Source organism: Panthera onca, chromosome F1 (genome assembly GCF_046562875.1).
Source record: "Panthera onca isolate mPanOnc1 chromosome F1, mPanOnc1 haplotype 2, whole genome shotgun sequence".
NCBI classification, from domain to species: Eukaryota; Metazoa; Chordata; class Mammalia; order Carnivora; family Felidae; genus Panthera; species Panthera onca.
The window spans coordinates 69,032,936-69,048,388 of NC_138355.1; the positions used below are offsets into that span (position 1 = coordinate 69,032,936).

Here is a 15,453-nt window from a genome sequence, read left to right on the forward strand (position 1 = left end):
TCCTTGGGGCGATAGCCTTCCTTTCCTTTCTTCACGTTCCTGACTCTGCTAGTAAAATATGTTGGCAGGAAAGCTTTCGTCTTTATTTTTCCTCCCTTCTCTTTCACCCGATGTCCCACATGATGGGGGAGAAATATCTCTGAGCCCGGAAGCCTGAGCTCCTTGCTGGTTGGTGGGCTCCTGGGCCACAGCAGGTCTTTTCTTCTCCAAGCGTAAACTCTGTAGGGCAGGTCTGCCTCCCAAAGGTGAAGGTAGATGCACAGGGTCTGGGATCCCGGTCACAACCTGACAGAGGGTCATCAACAGGAAAGCTGATGCTTTGAGGCTTTTCTGCATTCTGGGTCTGCTACTGCATCATTTCAAGATTTGGAGAGTGAGAGTGTGAGTAATTAGCATTTACGGACCCATTTGTGATAGACCCTCCACCACGTGTACCTTTCAACACCAGTATCCCTGGCACCCGACTGCCACGCGGGCTGAGACCCAGCCCTTCCAGACCAGCCTGCGTCGCTCAGGTAGATGATTCTGTTCTGTCCACACATGCAGAGCAAAGCCTTTCCCGCTCCGGCTCTCCGGCCCCCTTGCCCCTCGCCTCCTGCCCAAGAGTCATCACCCCTGTGAAGTCCCTGATTAGCCCCAAGTGCAAGTGACCATGTCCTCCACTGTGCTCCCAAAGTGCCGTATACTTTGCTCCCTCAGCTGTTCACAGACCCTGTCGCAGCTGCACGACTGTGTCCCGCATCAGTGCCTTTCCTGCGCCCGTCACACTCATCCGGCTCTCTCGCTACTCAGAGCTCTTTACCGGATGCAGTGATAACCAAGCGAAGAAAGACAGGATGAAAGAGCAAAGCCCAAAGGAGCCAAGCTTTGTGCGGAGTGACGTGGACATTTCAGAGAAGCAGCGGCAGGAGTGACGCCGGCCTACGCAGCTGAGAGCTCCGTAGTCCAGCGTTGAACAGCTCTGGATGCGCGGCTGTGCGCGATAGCAAGGCGGGAGGCTGGAGAGACCAGGGATCTTGCTACTCAACTGCTGTCTATCACATCCTGGTCCTAGGAGTGACTTGGTTTCATGACCTCTTTTTTGCTCGGCTTCCAAAGATGGGCATAAACCAGGACAGGTAGAGAAGAGCAGATCCGTGTACTAAGCCCTCTGCTCTGTGCCGGAATGGCTGGCTTGAAGGAAAAGGAGCCTCGGCTGCAGAGATCGATGCCTTGACTCTGAATCATGGTGCCTCCAAGGGCAAGTCTGGATTCGCTCTACTCTCCTTCTCTATTCTCCTGGTGCTTCCATCTGGGGCGAAGGAATCAAAGTTGGTCTCTCACCCCCACGAACCCCACACGGAGGTCAAGGGTTGCCTGATCTTAGCAGGTGAAATGGCCCTACTCTTGGTCCCCGCCTGCCCTCGCGGGAGCTGATTGCCGTGGTTACGCAGTGAAGGGTCTGAAGCAGAGGCGGTTGGAGCTGAGATTAGAGCAGAACCAAGTCAGGGCAGCTTGGGGGTTTTGTAGTTTCCTTCTGTTTTCGCTATCTTTCTGCCAGTTCCGGCCACCTCCCTTCCTCTGGGGATACACTGAGCTCAGCAAGCCCGGCTCCACCAGCTCTGCCCCCTGAGCCCATTGGCTTCTGGTCACCTGATAATGCTCTTGCTGCAGACAGGACCTCTGTCCCGCGGTGCACTTGTGCCCAGAACTCTCCGTTGCTGCCCTGGGGCCTCCTCGCGGCCTCGGATTCCAGCTCAGCCTCTCCCGTCTCCTGGCTCATGGCGCTACTCTTCTCCCTAATCCTCGGTGAGTATCTCGGGCCCTGCTGGCTGAGGCTTCAGACCCCCCCCCCAAGAACCCCCTGCCCAGCTGGCCCCACTCCCTCTCAAGGAGTGACTTCTGCTCTCCTGCCCCTTCTGTGTCCAACAGTGTTCTAAACCCAAAGCCATTCAGTCCACACCCAATTTAGAATCCACTGTGATCCCCAGAGGTTTTATTTTTTTTCCCTATCACTTTCTATTTGCCCTGACAAATTTATAATAGTCTATCATTTCCCCTGTTGCATAAATTTCCCCAAAGGCACTTTTTTTTTTTGAAAAAGACAAGTGAACCATGCGTAGCAGCAGGTGGGGGAAGAAAAGGAAGTAGAACCACAGGCAAACACCTTCCACAGGCCACGCTGTCCAGTTTCCTCCAAAAAGCGTTCATGCGGGGTTTCCCAGTTTCTTATCATCCAGATTCATTTACAGTAAATGGGATTTTGGAGTCAAAGGGACCCGAGTTTCATTCTCGTCCTTTGATTTCTTGGCTGTCTGAATTGTTCAATTACCCTCTCTCTCTGGAATCTTGTTTTCATCTATGGAATGAGGAGAATATTATGTTCTCTAGAGGCCTGTGGGAGACTTTTCACGAATTAAGAAGCTTGGGGCATCCAACAATGCCTACTAGGTCCCTTCCCTAACTAATCACAGCCATTTTTAAGTTTTATTTATTCATTTGGAGAGAGAGAGGGAGAGATGGAGAGAGAGAGGGAGAGAGAGAGGGGATCCCAAGCAGCCTCTACTCAGATGCAGGGCTCAGACTCATGAGCCGCGAGATCATGACCTAAGCTGAAATCATGAGTTGGACGCCCGACTGCCTGAGCCACCAGGCATCCCAATCTTACCCACTTTGTATTGTCTTGATGTTCTGGTGCATCACTGGAGCCTGCACTGGGCTCTCAACCGGGCATCGACGCGCTCTGTGCAGGATGCTGGCCACTCTCCTAAACTTCAGTGTGTCCCCGTATCACCCAAGAGCGGGCCGGCCCATCACATGCATCCTACCCTGTCTTCCCGACTTTCCTTTGGCCCCACCTCCTTGGTGAAGCCTCTCCGGTCCGGTCCCCCGCAGTCGTCTACTCTGCCCCAGAGTTTTCAAGTCACTCTTGGGCTCTGTCACTTTCACACCTGCATGTCAGGGTCGACACGCTCAGTTTCCTCTCTGTGTGCACATGCTTCGTGCCCTTTACTGGAGATGTGGGGGGTTATGTGTGATACGATCTGGAGTTTTAGACAGCTGCAGACAAGCGGCCACATCCTGAAGGCCAAGGGCTTAGGGTTGTTAAGAAACTACTTGGCAAATAGTTCAGAACAAGCCACTGAAATTCTTGGATCTGCCTGAAAGGCTCTAGACCAAAGATATTAGCTCCTTCACAAACATTCCACAAGATGTGGGGAGGGAAAAACTGTTCTGCACTGCAGAATGCCTAGGGCCTCGGGGACCACTCGGGGACCACAGGTGGACACAGGGTTCAGGACTCTTGGCAGCATTAAAAGGGAGCCCAATGCGTGGAGGATCCTGGCCCCCCAGAGGTCTTGCGGGAAGAAACTATGATGTCCTAAGACGTGCCGGTGCTTAAGGCTGGGGATTGGGAAGCAAATACAGAGCTGCTTTCTGACCTGTTGAGCCCCCGGAGGCCAGCAAACAGCCTCCAAGCTAAGGATGGTGTTCACATTTTCAACGGTGGGAAAAAAAATCCAAAGAAGAATGACATTTTGTGCACTGAAGTCTGAATCTCAGAGTCTATGAACAAAGGTTGGTTGCAACATGGCCATGCTCTTTGTGCTCGTTCGGACACATGGCAACTCTCACGCTACAGTGACAAAGTTGAGTAGTGGTGACAGAGACCGTGTGTCTACAAAGCCCAGATTATTTGCGATCTGGCCCTTTACAGAAACAGTACGCTGGCTGTGGTCCCAATGCAGTGCCAGTGAACGTAGACGATCCCTCCCATTTCCCCCGCTCTGAGCTGCCGTGGTGGTGTCGCTGCCTTCTGCACCAGAGCCCATTCCGGGGACCTCTGACACCTCTTCCTGTGGAGCCCAGAGGCTGCACAACACCCCTGGGGCAGAGCCAACGTTGCGTGTTCGGGGAACATGATGGGCTGTGGCAGACCGGTCTTTGTGGTTCCCAGCCACTGTCTGTGTGTCCTTGCAGGGGAAGGTCCCCACAGGACCGAGTCTGGAGGCTCTGTACCCACACTTTAGCTGCCCCACAAAGTCTAGCAAAAAATTTAGAGACAGTCGTGTTGTTTGAACAAAGCCTTGGAAATGGACTGTATGATCTCACTCAACTGCCTTCTTCTCTCCCCAGCCATTTGCACTGGACCTGGCATTTTAGGTAAGACTTTTTGAGGTCCTTGAGAGGCGGGGGGGTGGGGGGCTCCAAGCTCCAGAGATGGAAAATTTGAAGCTTCCTGGGGCATGGAGAGAGGCTCTATTCGATACAGCCCTGGTAGATTTCCTTCCCATTTTCTCAGTCCGCCCACTCAGTCTTATGTGGATGGCTTCCCACCTCCAGAACCTGGGAGGGATTCAGGTGGCATTTCCCAAAAGGGGATTCCCTCCCACTTGGCCTCTGTGGCCCAAGACTCTTGGGCACCTCCACGCAGCAGATGGCCTTGTTTGGGGCTCGGAAGGCACCTCACCTCCTCGCGGGCATATCTGGGTGAGGAGCTTCCTCTTGCCCTGCTGGGCTCTACCACTGGCAGGACCCTGTGTCAGCCTGCATGGCTCCTTTGAACTAGAAATGCGTCAACTTGTATGCGGCCTGTGGCTCGACCGGCAGCAGGCGGACTGGATTTCAGCCTCCACCGGCCCCTCGAGTGAGGGTCCTTGGGCAACATACGAGGGGAATGGGTCTCTCAAGGGGAAGACTGATGCTCCAGACTCTAGGGGGTTGGTCGTGGACTATCAGCTCCTTAGATATTACCCCATCCGTCTTCTTTGTCTTGACGGTAGAGGCTTCGCGAGAGAGGGGCAGCCACTAGCCTCTAGCCTCTTTACTAGAGAGGGGCCCCACATCTGCAGGGTGCAGTTCGATTCCTTCTGGAGTGCTGCCTGGGGTTCTCAGCCTGACGCTCAGATTACACGGGCCTTTTCCTGTGGCGTCCAGGGCCGTCCTTGCTGCTGGCACAGGGACAACTGCTCTCCAGGTTTCCATGGCCCGGGACGCTCCCCCTCCACCCCAGGGTTCTGCTCTGGAACCATCAGCCAACACAATAGGTCGAGGACACTGCTGGGGACGCATCTGCCTCGATGGTCCCCCAGCCCTTCTCCCTGGCTTTCAGATCTCTTCGCAGTTGGGTTTCTTGGACACTAACGCTGTTTCTTTCTTACATATTTCTTCTTTCCTAGGAAGTGTTCTATGCCTCCTTTCTGTGGAAAGGAAAACTCACTTAGAGCCAGAATTTTACAATTCAGAGTCAGATAATGTGTGCAGCTAGCATCCCAGAGGACACAATAATGCCTGTCTAAACGCTAATCTTGCAATGAAATGCTGTTTCTGGGTGACTCCTCTAAGGTTATCTTTATTTGTAGGCTGCAAACTTAGGTGTGCAAAAATGAAAACCTTGCTTAGTTGTTTTGTAGTTACATTTAAATCTCTGTCTCTAGCCTCCATGCCTCACATTGCTTCCCTCAAAAGACACATGGAGGAAAAGGAGAGACACAAAAGCAAATGAGCAAACCAAAGGTCAACTTCCAAACCACTTTGAAGTCAGCCAGCTCAGAGCTTTCCCACTCAGCCATGTCTTCTGGGGTTGAATGCAGGTTCTAGAGGATTTGTGTGCTGCAGAGGCAGTGGGAGATCTGCTCCTTCGAGGTCATATTCCATTCCTGCAGGTGCCTGAGTCACCCACGTGTCCCACGTGGTCATAGGCGACAATGCTCGCATCCTGGTTGGTCACAGACCAGCAGGCACGTGCGGTCCCGCCAGGTGCCCCAGACCTCTCTAAGGTCAACCGCCCCATCCCGTGGAAGCAAGACTGACTCAGCTTTTCTGTGCCACGTTGTCACTCGGAGGCTGCAGGAGACCCGCTGGGGTTGCCTCAGATGTCTTAAATATAATGTCCTTGAGGACACAGTGTGGACAGTCTTGTTGGTCACTGTTCTTTGAGTTCATGAACATAGTATGTGCTCAATAAAAGTGTGTTGCCTGATGAACGCGTTTCTGTCCTCCCCACAGCCATCACTCTATGTCTATGTCTTGCTGGAAGAGGGAGAGGATTTCAGTTATTCTTTTCCACCCTCAGAGTTGTAGCCGGGAAGCAGAAACAGGTTCTGGATTCCTCAGAAATTATCTGGAGGCTCTGGGGAGGCTGCCTCCTACCCCGGCTGCTGGAACCCTCTGGACTAATGACCGAGGTTCAGATGTGCAAAGGCTTGGCCCTTTGCCTACTTCTCTCTGCATTCTTCTGAGCTGTGTTCTCGGACATGGGAAGATGTCATAGGGAGCAGCAAGGTAGGGGAGATCGTTGATGTTGGGAGAGAGAGAGAGTCAGGTTGTTCAGCCCAAATTATGTCTAAACATCCTGCCTCATCTGGTGGCCATGGGGAAGGACAGGGTCAAGAAGAAAGAATGCAACAGGGAACACCTCTACGTTTGTGTTCTGACCTGGGGCTTCCACCGTCTGGCCACGTGAGCATGTGTTTGTGGGTGTCTTGCCGTGGAGTTTCTTGGCAGGGTAAATTAAAAGGGAGCAGAATCAGAGCTTAGGGATGAGGTCCTGAAGCTCCTCTCCCCCCCCCCCTTCCCTTTTGAGCCCTCCTTTCCCATCCCCCAGCTTTCCAAACACCCTCTGTCAGTGATGGAAGTTTCCTGAGATGCCTGCATCCTCTCCGGGCTCCTCTGGATGCCCAGCCAGGCTCCCGTTCCTTTGCAGGGTCTTTGTCCAGAGTGCGGCTAGTGGGAGGTGACCACCGCTGTGAAGGTCGTGTGGAGGTGCAGCAGGATGACGAGTGGGTCACCGTGTGTGATGACTACTGGAACATGGACGCTGTGGCCGTGCTGTGCCGGGAGCTGGACTGTGGAGAGGCCAAGAAGACCATGAGTGGCACTGTATATGGACCAGTGACACCAAAGGACCAAAAAGTCTTCACCCACTTGTTCAGATGCAATGGGATCGAAGAAAGCCTGTCTCAGTGTAAGAAGGAAGATGCTATCAGATGCTCCCATGTTGAGGATGCGGGAGCCGTGTGCGAGCGTGAGTACCACAGCCCCTCCGGCCAGTTCACCTGTCTGAGCCCACTGTGGACTCGACACGTGGCTGACTGGCTCCTCACCCTTCGTGTCTCACCTCTTCCTGATCGTGGGCCCTGCAGGTGAACACTACCCTCACTTAGTATTGCCCATGCTCTTTGGTTGAGGTACAGCATTCACCGTAGTTTCAGCCTCCGTGAAGGGCTGCTTCTCCCCTTTGTGCACGTGCGTGCACGCACACACACACACACACACACACACACACGAGCATGCACAGATCCATCCACCACTAAATGTTGGATCAAGAGTATAACCTGTGTCTGGAGCTTGGCAGGAGGTATGGGGAAGAAAAGAGCTGGTGAAGTACGACGTATGCTTCCCGGGTTTTGGTGCTAAAAAAAAAAAAAAAAAAAAAAAAGTACAGGGGCACCTGGGTGGCTCAATTGATTAAGCGTCCAACTTCAGCTCTGGTCATGATCTCGTGGTTTGTGGGATCGAGCCCCGCATCGGGCTCTGTGCTGATGGCTCAGAGCCTGGAGCCTGCTTCGGATTCTGTGTCTCGCGCTCGCTCTCTGCCCCTCCCCCGCTCATGCTCTGTCTCTCTCTGTCTCAGAAATAAATAAACATTAGAAAAAAAGCAAAGTATGACGCATGCTCTTCCAGCTCTCAAGGAGTCCACCATCTGGAGTGTGGACGAGAGCCGTTCCTAGGAAACCCACACAAGCCTGGTGTGTGTATGTATAGTTGCCGTATTTCTTCGCCCTCTCCACACACTTGCTTCCTGTGCGCTAACAGTCCCCTCTCTGTGTGCACTTCCCCCCCATTAGACTGTGGTTTGGTGGCGGTTAGGGTTAGGTTGCTCTGTGTCCTCTCTTTGTCACCCTGCAGACCGTAACCAGGGACACAACCACTCAGGCTGCCTGACGCTGGAATCTCGTTCCTATTTCTTGGAGAGGTGGAGGGTCAGGAGCGCTAACCCACGATACTTGGGTGATAAACACTGAAAACAAACCAAAAAGCTTTTGGTCTGGGACACAATGTGTAGGTGACTATTGCATTTATTTTGTAAAAATCTACGCAACGCCTCCGCTTGCCTCTTAGGAGGAACAAATGAGAATACGAACGTGAAAATAACTTGAAAAACTAAAAATGTTACAGAAATAATTAACTCACTTGGAACTGAAAAATGACATTCACTCCATCGACTCACTTGTCCGTCCTTTCCACAAGCACCCACGAGGCAACGCTGAGCACTCTAGATGCGTCGTGCTAAGCGCCAAGAGCACAGGGACGTGTCCGTGGGGCTCTATTCTGGGAGGATCATGTTGTTGTGTAAGCAGACACCTGCTCTTTGCTTCCCCACAGAGAGTGTGAGGCTGGCCGATGGCCCCGGGCGCTGCCAGGGCCGAGTGGAGGTGAAGTTCCAAGGGGAGTGGAGCTCTGTGTGCCAAGCAGGCTGGAGCTTTGCAGTCGCCAAGGTGGTGTGCCGGCAGCTAGGGTGTGGACGGGCCACCCTGACCCGGAGAGTCTGCAACAAAGCGACCCAGGGCCAAGGGGCCATCTGGCAGAGAAAGGCGTCATGCTCAGGACAAGAAGTGAGCCTTCAATATTGCCTTTCTGAAGTTTGGGAACACAACTGTACCCACAATGAGGACGTGTGGGTCGAATGTGAAGGTAATGCCTAGGAGTCCAGAGGCAGGTTCAGTCATGAATTTAGGTCAATCGGATTCACTTTCACCGAGGCTCAGGGAGAACCCGTCATCCATCAGATGACGGTAACAAAGTAACTTAGCTGTGCCGCCCATCAATTCTCTTGTTTTTAAAATGGAGACAATTGGAGAGTCTGGGTGGCTCAGCCGGTTAAGCGTCCAGCTTCGGCTCGGGTTACGATCTCACGGTTCTTGAACTGGAGCCCCATGTTCAGGTCTGTGCTGACGGCTTGGGGCCTGGAGCGGTCAAATTCTGCGTCTCCCGCTCTCTCTGCTCCTCCCCTGTTCATGCTCTGTCTCTGTCTCTGTCTCTCTCTCAAAAATAAATAAAACATTAAAAAAGTTAAAATGGAGACAATAATATGTGCCCTTGTATACGGAGGTGCTTTAAGCCATCTTAAACACTATATTCATATGAACTATTATTATATTGAATTCTATTTAGTAGGAACAGGCACACCATTCCAGGTATTGTTGAGCTCTCCAATTTTTTAAAAACTAGTGGAAAGTCATTTAGTAACGTTCGATTTTTTTCACGTTTTTGAAAAAATGTGTATTTTTGAGAGAGAGACAGAGTGAAAGTGGGGGACAGAGGATCCGAAGCAGGCTCTGCGCTGACCACAGTGAGCCTGACGCGGGGCTCAAACCCACGAACCTTGAGACCATGATTTGGGTCAAAGTCGGAGGCTTAACTGACTGAGCCACCCAGGTGCCCCTACTAACGTCACATTTTAATAAACTAGATGGGGAGGTGGGAAATCCTGGTGAAGGAAAGGGACCGGGGCCGCGAGGTCAGGTCCAGAGAAGGGGATGTACGCTTGGGAGCCGGGTGGAGAGTCTCGGGTGCTGATGGGATCTGAGTGCCGGCTCAGAGGAGCTTACCCATCATCCTCCCTGCCTCCCGCCCTCCCCCCTGTTCCTCCTGCACCTGCAGATCCCTTTGGCTTGAAGCTGGTAGGAGGACGCAGCCGCTGTGAGGGGAGGCTGGAGGTGCTGCATAAGGGCGAGTGGGGCTCTGTCTGCGACGACGGCTGGGGACAGGAAGCAGACCGGGTGGTGTGCAGGCAGCTGGGCTGCGGGGAGCCCCTGTCTCCACCTGTCAAAGTCCGGAGAAGGTTCGGCCCCGGGGCCGGCCGCATCTGGCTGGACGACGTCAACTGCTCGGGGAAGGAGCTGTCCCTGGAGCAGTGCCCACACAGGTCCTGGGGCTACCACAACTGTAACCACAGAGAGGACGTGGCTGTGGTCTGTGAAGGTCAGTCCTGGGTGGATGGGCCAGCGTGGCGGGAGGGAAGGACAGGGGGGCTCCCTCTGGGGGTGAGACCCCGGCTGCCACGCCGCTCCCCCACTTGACGCTTTCTTCCAGGGACACGAATGAGGTCTTCCAGCAGTAAATAGAAACAATAACGATACTGATTATTGATAAATCCCAAACCGTCTACCTATTGATATGAGAGCAAGAGAGGTTTTAAAAACGGTTGGATCAACACCCTTAGATCAAACACGAAGAGAGTGAGGGTCAGAGAGGATAAGCAACTTTCCAGAATCGTAAAAATTGCTTGGAAATGATAGAGCAGAACGAAAGTGCCGGGTCCTGACTCTGAACTCAAGGGTCATTGTCCCAGACGACCCCAACCCTCGCACCCTGACTTTAAACTATGGGAGCCTGTCCCACCTCCTTCTACCTGCGTGACTCCCTTATTTGAGGTGAACCCTTGGGAACGGGGCTGGGGTAGGGGGCTCTCTGGCAATGCCCGGGAGACAGACTCTTCTCAGACAGCTGGCAGACCAGCCCCGAGCTGCAGGCGTCTTTGGGGGAGGGAAGGAGGAAGCCGGAAAAATGCAGGCGAGGCCCCTGGGGTCCAAAGCTCCGCTTTGTGAGCAGGGTAGATATGCAGGCCTGCTCGGGTGAAACACCACCGTGGGGCCGGGTAAGGGCCGACGGGGCCGAGCAAGGCGGTGACCTCTCTTTCCTCTCCGGGGACCCAGTCTTCTCTCTGAGCCTCTTAGAGCTTGCATGAAGCCTTCCTTCTGGACGTGCCCCCTTCTCACTGTACATGCTTCTTCTTTCTGCAGAATAGCAGCCTGGCCTACTTGATGCTTGACCCACAGGCCCCAAGCGCCCTTACTTCTCCTGGGCCTTGATCGGCCCGGCCTGAGCCCCCCAGCCACAGGCTGTACCCACAGCCCCGCTCTGCCCCCAGGAAGAGTCTGAACTCTGCCTACGCCTTGCTCCAGAGCCAAGCGCTCCCGTGGTCGCCCGGAGTTACCGGGTGTTGCAGGCCCTCCGCCGGGGGAGATGGGCCCTCGTCCCCTTGCCCGCACAGCGGCCCCCCTGCCCCGGCTGGGGCCTGTCCTGCCTCCCCTCGCCCAGCCCGGCGCTCTTTGCAGCACGGGCTGTTGCCCCGCCCCATCTCTGTGCCTGCAAAGAACGTGAAGGGAGCAGGACAGTTACGTGGAACTTGGGGGGAAAGCTTAGAACCTTTTAAACTCTTTTTCTCACGCTTCGGACGACCACGACGATGCATTGCACCTCGCCGCCCTCCTGCTCCTTGGTGGCAACACGTCCTTTCAGCAGCAGAGCAGCGTCCTGGAATTCTAGACCCTTTCGTGGCACCTGGAAACCATGTTGCACCCCCTGAACGCCCGGAAGAAAACGGCTCTGGTGACCAGCCAGCGAGGTTGCGGCCGATCGAGCCGCTGCGCGCACACACGCATCCTAACGGGTCCCAGGAGACGCGCTGGCTGTGCGGCTGCGACCAGAAGGAGGGAGAGGCCCGGGGCCGTGCCTCACGCCAGTCAGATGGTGCCTCTCATTTTAGCCTCTCACACGCTGGCACCTGCAAGTCTGAGGCGACGCGCGAGGCTGGTAAGGAGAGAATCGAGACTTGATTCTAAAACTCGAGCCTTAGACTCTGAGCACCTGTAATGTGCCTGCATTTACGCCGCCTAATAAAGTCGATCTCACGGTCTAAACGTCTCAACCGTTGGCTCCTGTGCGAGGTGCTTTTTTTTCCGCCCCGGGGAAGCAGGTGCGTCAGCGACGGCCTTTGGGGCAGCAGAGACCCCGCCAGCACTTAGGACCCCGTGCCTTCTAGAGCCCTACCCTCCTGCCTCTTCCCTAGGGTGGGGACAGGGAACAACCTGGTTCCAGAGCAGAGAAGAAAAGGCCTTATCACACATTTGGGGACCGACCCTGTGACTCAAAGAGACTTGCCTTCATTTGCTCAGCTCCCTTTATCAGATGAGGTCTTCCTGATTTCCCCCATAGACCAGTACCCTGCTCCCGCCACCCCATAGGAGCTGGAAACCTAGAGCTGCCTGCACCGAAAAGCTGTTGTATCCAACGTAGAGCAGAAAGGGTTGGAATTTCACAACAGGAACTCTGAATCTCCCTTAATTTCTGCATTAGAATTTCGTTTGTTTCCATGCCGGCCAAGTCCCCTGAGAACCCATCAGATCAAAGTAACAGCACTTGGAAGAGACGGGCTGGATCCCACCCGGAAGCAAGAGCTGGCAGGAGCCTAAGTGGTGTCACCGAAGGAGAGAATACGGAGGTGACGCTGGCCTGTTGGAAACGTCGGGGAGGAGGCCACCTCGATGTCCACAGTGGGCACGGATGACATAGCGAGCCACGGCCCGAGGAGATTCGCGTGTGACAGTGACTGCCCGCCCTCAGACTCTGCTGTGTCCTCCGGGACACGTGGCTAGTCTCTCCCAGGTGCCTCTTATCAGAGGACACAGCGGCCAGCGCCCCCAGCCCCGCCCTGGCAAAGCAGTCTGCTCCCCTCGAGCTCTGCCTTCGGGGGGAATAGTGCCTGCGCAGGTCAGGGGTTGTGAGCTGGCTCACACCTTTTCCTCCAAGAGACCCTCCTGAGACCCGACCCCTCCTGACCCTTGTCAGGGCCCTTGCCAGGGCACTTCCTGGCCCACACATGCCCCGTGTGCACCCCCTCATCTGGCCTGGGGCAGACGGGGCCCTCCGGGCCTGTGGGGCTGGGGACTGACCGTACCACCTGCACAGTCTCCCACATAGAGGGGTCCCGGGCCCTGAAAATCACCCTGAGGCAGCAGTTACAAGTCTGTGACAATCAGCACCCCCTTGCAGCCTGACAGGGTCCGGGGCCTCGCCAGCAAACAGGGCTCCCAGATCTGTCTTAGTAGGAGACGCTGTGGGCAACCCTCTGGGCACTCGGGCAGGCGGGCCACTCTCCCGCCACTGTGCCTTCAGTGGACTATCGTCCCCTGGGAAGGTGACTTAGGGCTTGCAAGCTGCCATACGCCTCGTTCCCCAAGGACCACTCTTGTGGCCCTGCCTGTCCCACCCTCGACAGAGGGTCCCGATCACGGCACCCACACCTACACCCAGCCTGCGCAGCCAGCCAGGGCAGAGTCCCCAGTAGCAGGGGGCCATGCCCTGAAATCACCCTCAGGCAGCAGCTACAAATCGGCTGCAGTCAGTCAGTCCCCGCTGGGACCTGCCACCTCTTGGTCCCGGCTTCTCCAAGCAACCGGGGCTCCCAGCTGTCCCTTCCGTCGCGATGCAGCACGTGGCCGGTTCTCAGAACGGACGGGACGCCTTCCCACCGGGGCAGTTGACACAGCTCGCTTCCCCCGGGCCGTCTCTCTCTGTCTGCCGGTTGGCGGTTGGAGACCCTGACGACGTGGGGAGGGCAGAGCCAGAGCGTGGAGGGGCCCGGACACCCAAATGGCCCGGGGGTATATGCACCTCATCGGGTCTCTGCTGATAAGAAACAAATATGGCTTGTGATAAGCCGGGAACACCGTTGGGTGTCTCATTTACGGCCCTCAGCTGATTCCGGCTCCCACGGACATAAACAGTTTTTACAAAATCAACTGCATTGCTTCCAAGCTCACCAACACACTCTCTGACGTGACTTCGGCTTCCTCGGAAGCCTCTAGAACTTGGCGGTAATCAGGAGACGCGCGACCTGGCCCACTGGTAATTTCATAGTTAGTATAAATTAGTAGTCTTTTATTTTTGACAGTCTCCTGAGCCTTTTTGTTTGTAAACTATACCCAGCCTGCCCATTGCGGCCGTCGTTGTGTGTGTGTTTTGGGACTTTTTAATTATTCATAAAATACTTGTTATCATTATTAATATTTTAATATTAATATTATGAATATTATTATTAGCAACTATTAATTAATATTCATTATTAATCGGGCCGAGAGAGAGGGAGGCACAGCATCCGAAGCAGGCTCCAGGCTCCGAGCTATCAGCACAGAGCCCGACGCGAGGCTGGAACCCGAGAGCCGTGAGATCGTGACCTGAGCTGAAGTCGGATGTTTAACCAACTGAGCCACCCAGGCGCCCCTAGGACTTTATTATTTTTTCAAGAACAGTTTTAGGTTCCCAGCGGGATTGAGAGGAAGATACGGAGGGTTCCCATACACCCGCTGCCCCCACACGTGCACGGCCTCCCCCGTTACAAACATCCCTCTTCAGCGAGTGTGTTAGTTACCACCAAACTGCTGTGACACATCGTGACACATCATTATCCCCCAATTCCATAGGTTACACCGGGGCTCACTCTTGGTGCTGTTCTAGGGTTCGGGCAAATTTATACACACGTATCCACCGTTATAACGTCACGCAGAGGAAGTTTATCCCCCTACAAACCCTCCGGAGTCCTCTGTGTTTGCCTAGTCACCCCTCAGCCTCTGGCGACCACTGATCCTTTCACTGCCTCCATTGTTCTGCCTTTTGCAGGAAGTCATAGAATTGGAATCACACCCCACGGAGCCTTCTCAGACTGGCTTCTTTCACGAAGTGATACGCGCGTAAATGTCCTCCATGTGTTTTCACAGCTTGGTCGCTCATTTCTTCTTAGCGCTGAGCAATATTCCGCAGGCTGGATGCACACAGTTTAACCTACGGAAGGATATCTTGGTTGCTTCCAAGTCTGCAAACCCATGAACAGAGCTGCTTATATAAACATCCACGCACAGACTTTACTGTGGACACGGTTTCAGCTCCTTTGGGTAAATACTAAGGAGCATTTTCAAACAACACCACCCTGCCCTCCTGGCCACAGTCCATCGGTACCATGAGTGGGCGTCGGTCTGGAGCTGGAAGGATCACCCCTTCCTGGGAGATGGGAGCTGTCACTGAAGGAACATTGGTTTCTTCAGGTGGCTGGGTTTGTAGTAAGTTGTCCCAGGAGCAGTGGGAGGATCAGAGCACCAGAAGCCCTTCCACAGAGATGCACTGAAATGTAGGAAACAGAGGGGAACACAGAGGAGAGACAGAATCCGGACAGCACTTTCCGTTTCTGGTCCTTGTCTTTTCCCGTCTCATTCCTAGCGTTGCGCTCCGTGACAAAGCGCTGTATGCTTATCGTATACGTTTTATGGATGTATATGTCCATCTACAAAAATATACACTTAAATTTTGATCAACTTACCTCACTGGTTCTTGCACGGCTAACCAAAATAACCCTAACTGGTTTACGTGCTTAAAATTAATGCAGCGATAATTTGCGCATCTCGGGTGAGGTTCGTTAGGTAAGCTCGTGTGTTAGTAATGAGTCAATTCTCACCGCACTTGAAGCATCAAACCTGGGAAGGATCTGAAAAGACAGAGATGCCACAACAACAGGTGCAGGTGGCTGTGTGTCCCGGGGTGCTAGTGTTTCGTCCACGCCTGTGTGTCCCGGGGTGTCAGTGTTTAGCCCACGCCTGTGTGTCCCGGGGTGCTAGTGTTTAGTCCACGCCTGAG

General features: G+C 54.2%; 1 protein-coding gene across 2 annotated transcripts; it reads left to right on the top strand.

The window, feature by feature from the left end:
* The first annotated feature begins 1,636 nt into the window (after positions 1–1,636).
* Positions 1,637–11,700, top strand: CD5L (CD5 molecule like). Of its 2 annotated transcripts, none has more exons than XM_060644595.3 (6): positions 1,637–1,788; positions 4,117–4,143; positions 6,686–7,006; positions 8,368–8,676; positions 9,646–9,966; positions 10,078–10,773. In XM_060644595.3, exons 1-6 carry the CDS (start codon positions 1,761–1,763, stop codon positions 10,107–10,109), a joined length of 1,038 nt encoding a protein of 345 aa, XP_060500578.1. In that variant the 5' UTR covers positions 1,637–1,760; the 3' UTR covers positions 10,110–10,773. The 2 variants fall into 2 exon arrangements, with proteins under 2 accessions (XP_060500578.1, XP_060500579.1); XM_060644596.3 differs by lacking the exon at positions 10,078–10,773 and adding an exon at positions 10,788–11,700 and having other exon boundaries at positions 1,640–1,788.
* The last annotated feature ends 3,753 nt before the right edge of the window (positions 11,701–15,453 follow it).

What these genes read in the sequence shown, in the direction of transcription:
- CD5L (XM_060644595.3), top strand. Translation starts at nt 1,761, where the DNA reads ATGGCGCTACTCTTCTCCCTAATCCTCG. An exon ending in ACTCTTCTCCCTAATCCTCG is followed by an intron (nt 1,789 to 4,116) that starts GTGAGTATCTCG and finishes TTCTCTCCCCAG; the next exon opens with CCATTTGCACTGGACCTGGC. An exon ending in CACTGGACCTGGCATTTTAG is followed by an intron (nt 4,144 to 6,685) that starts GTAAGACTTTTT and finishes GTTCCTTTGCAG; the next exon opens with GGTCTTTGTCCAGAGTGCGG.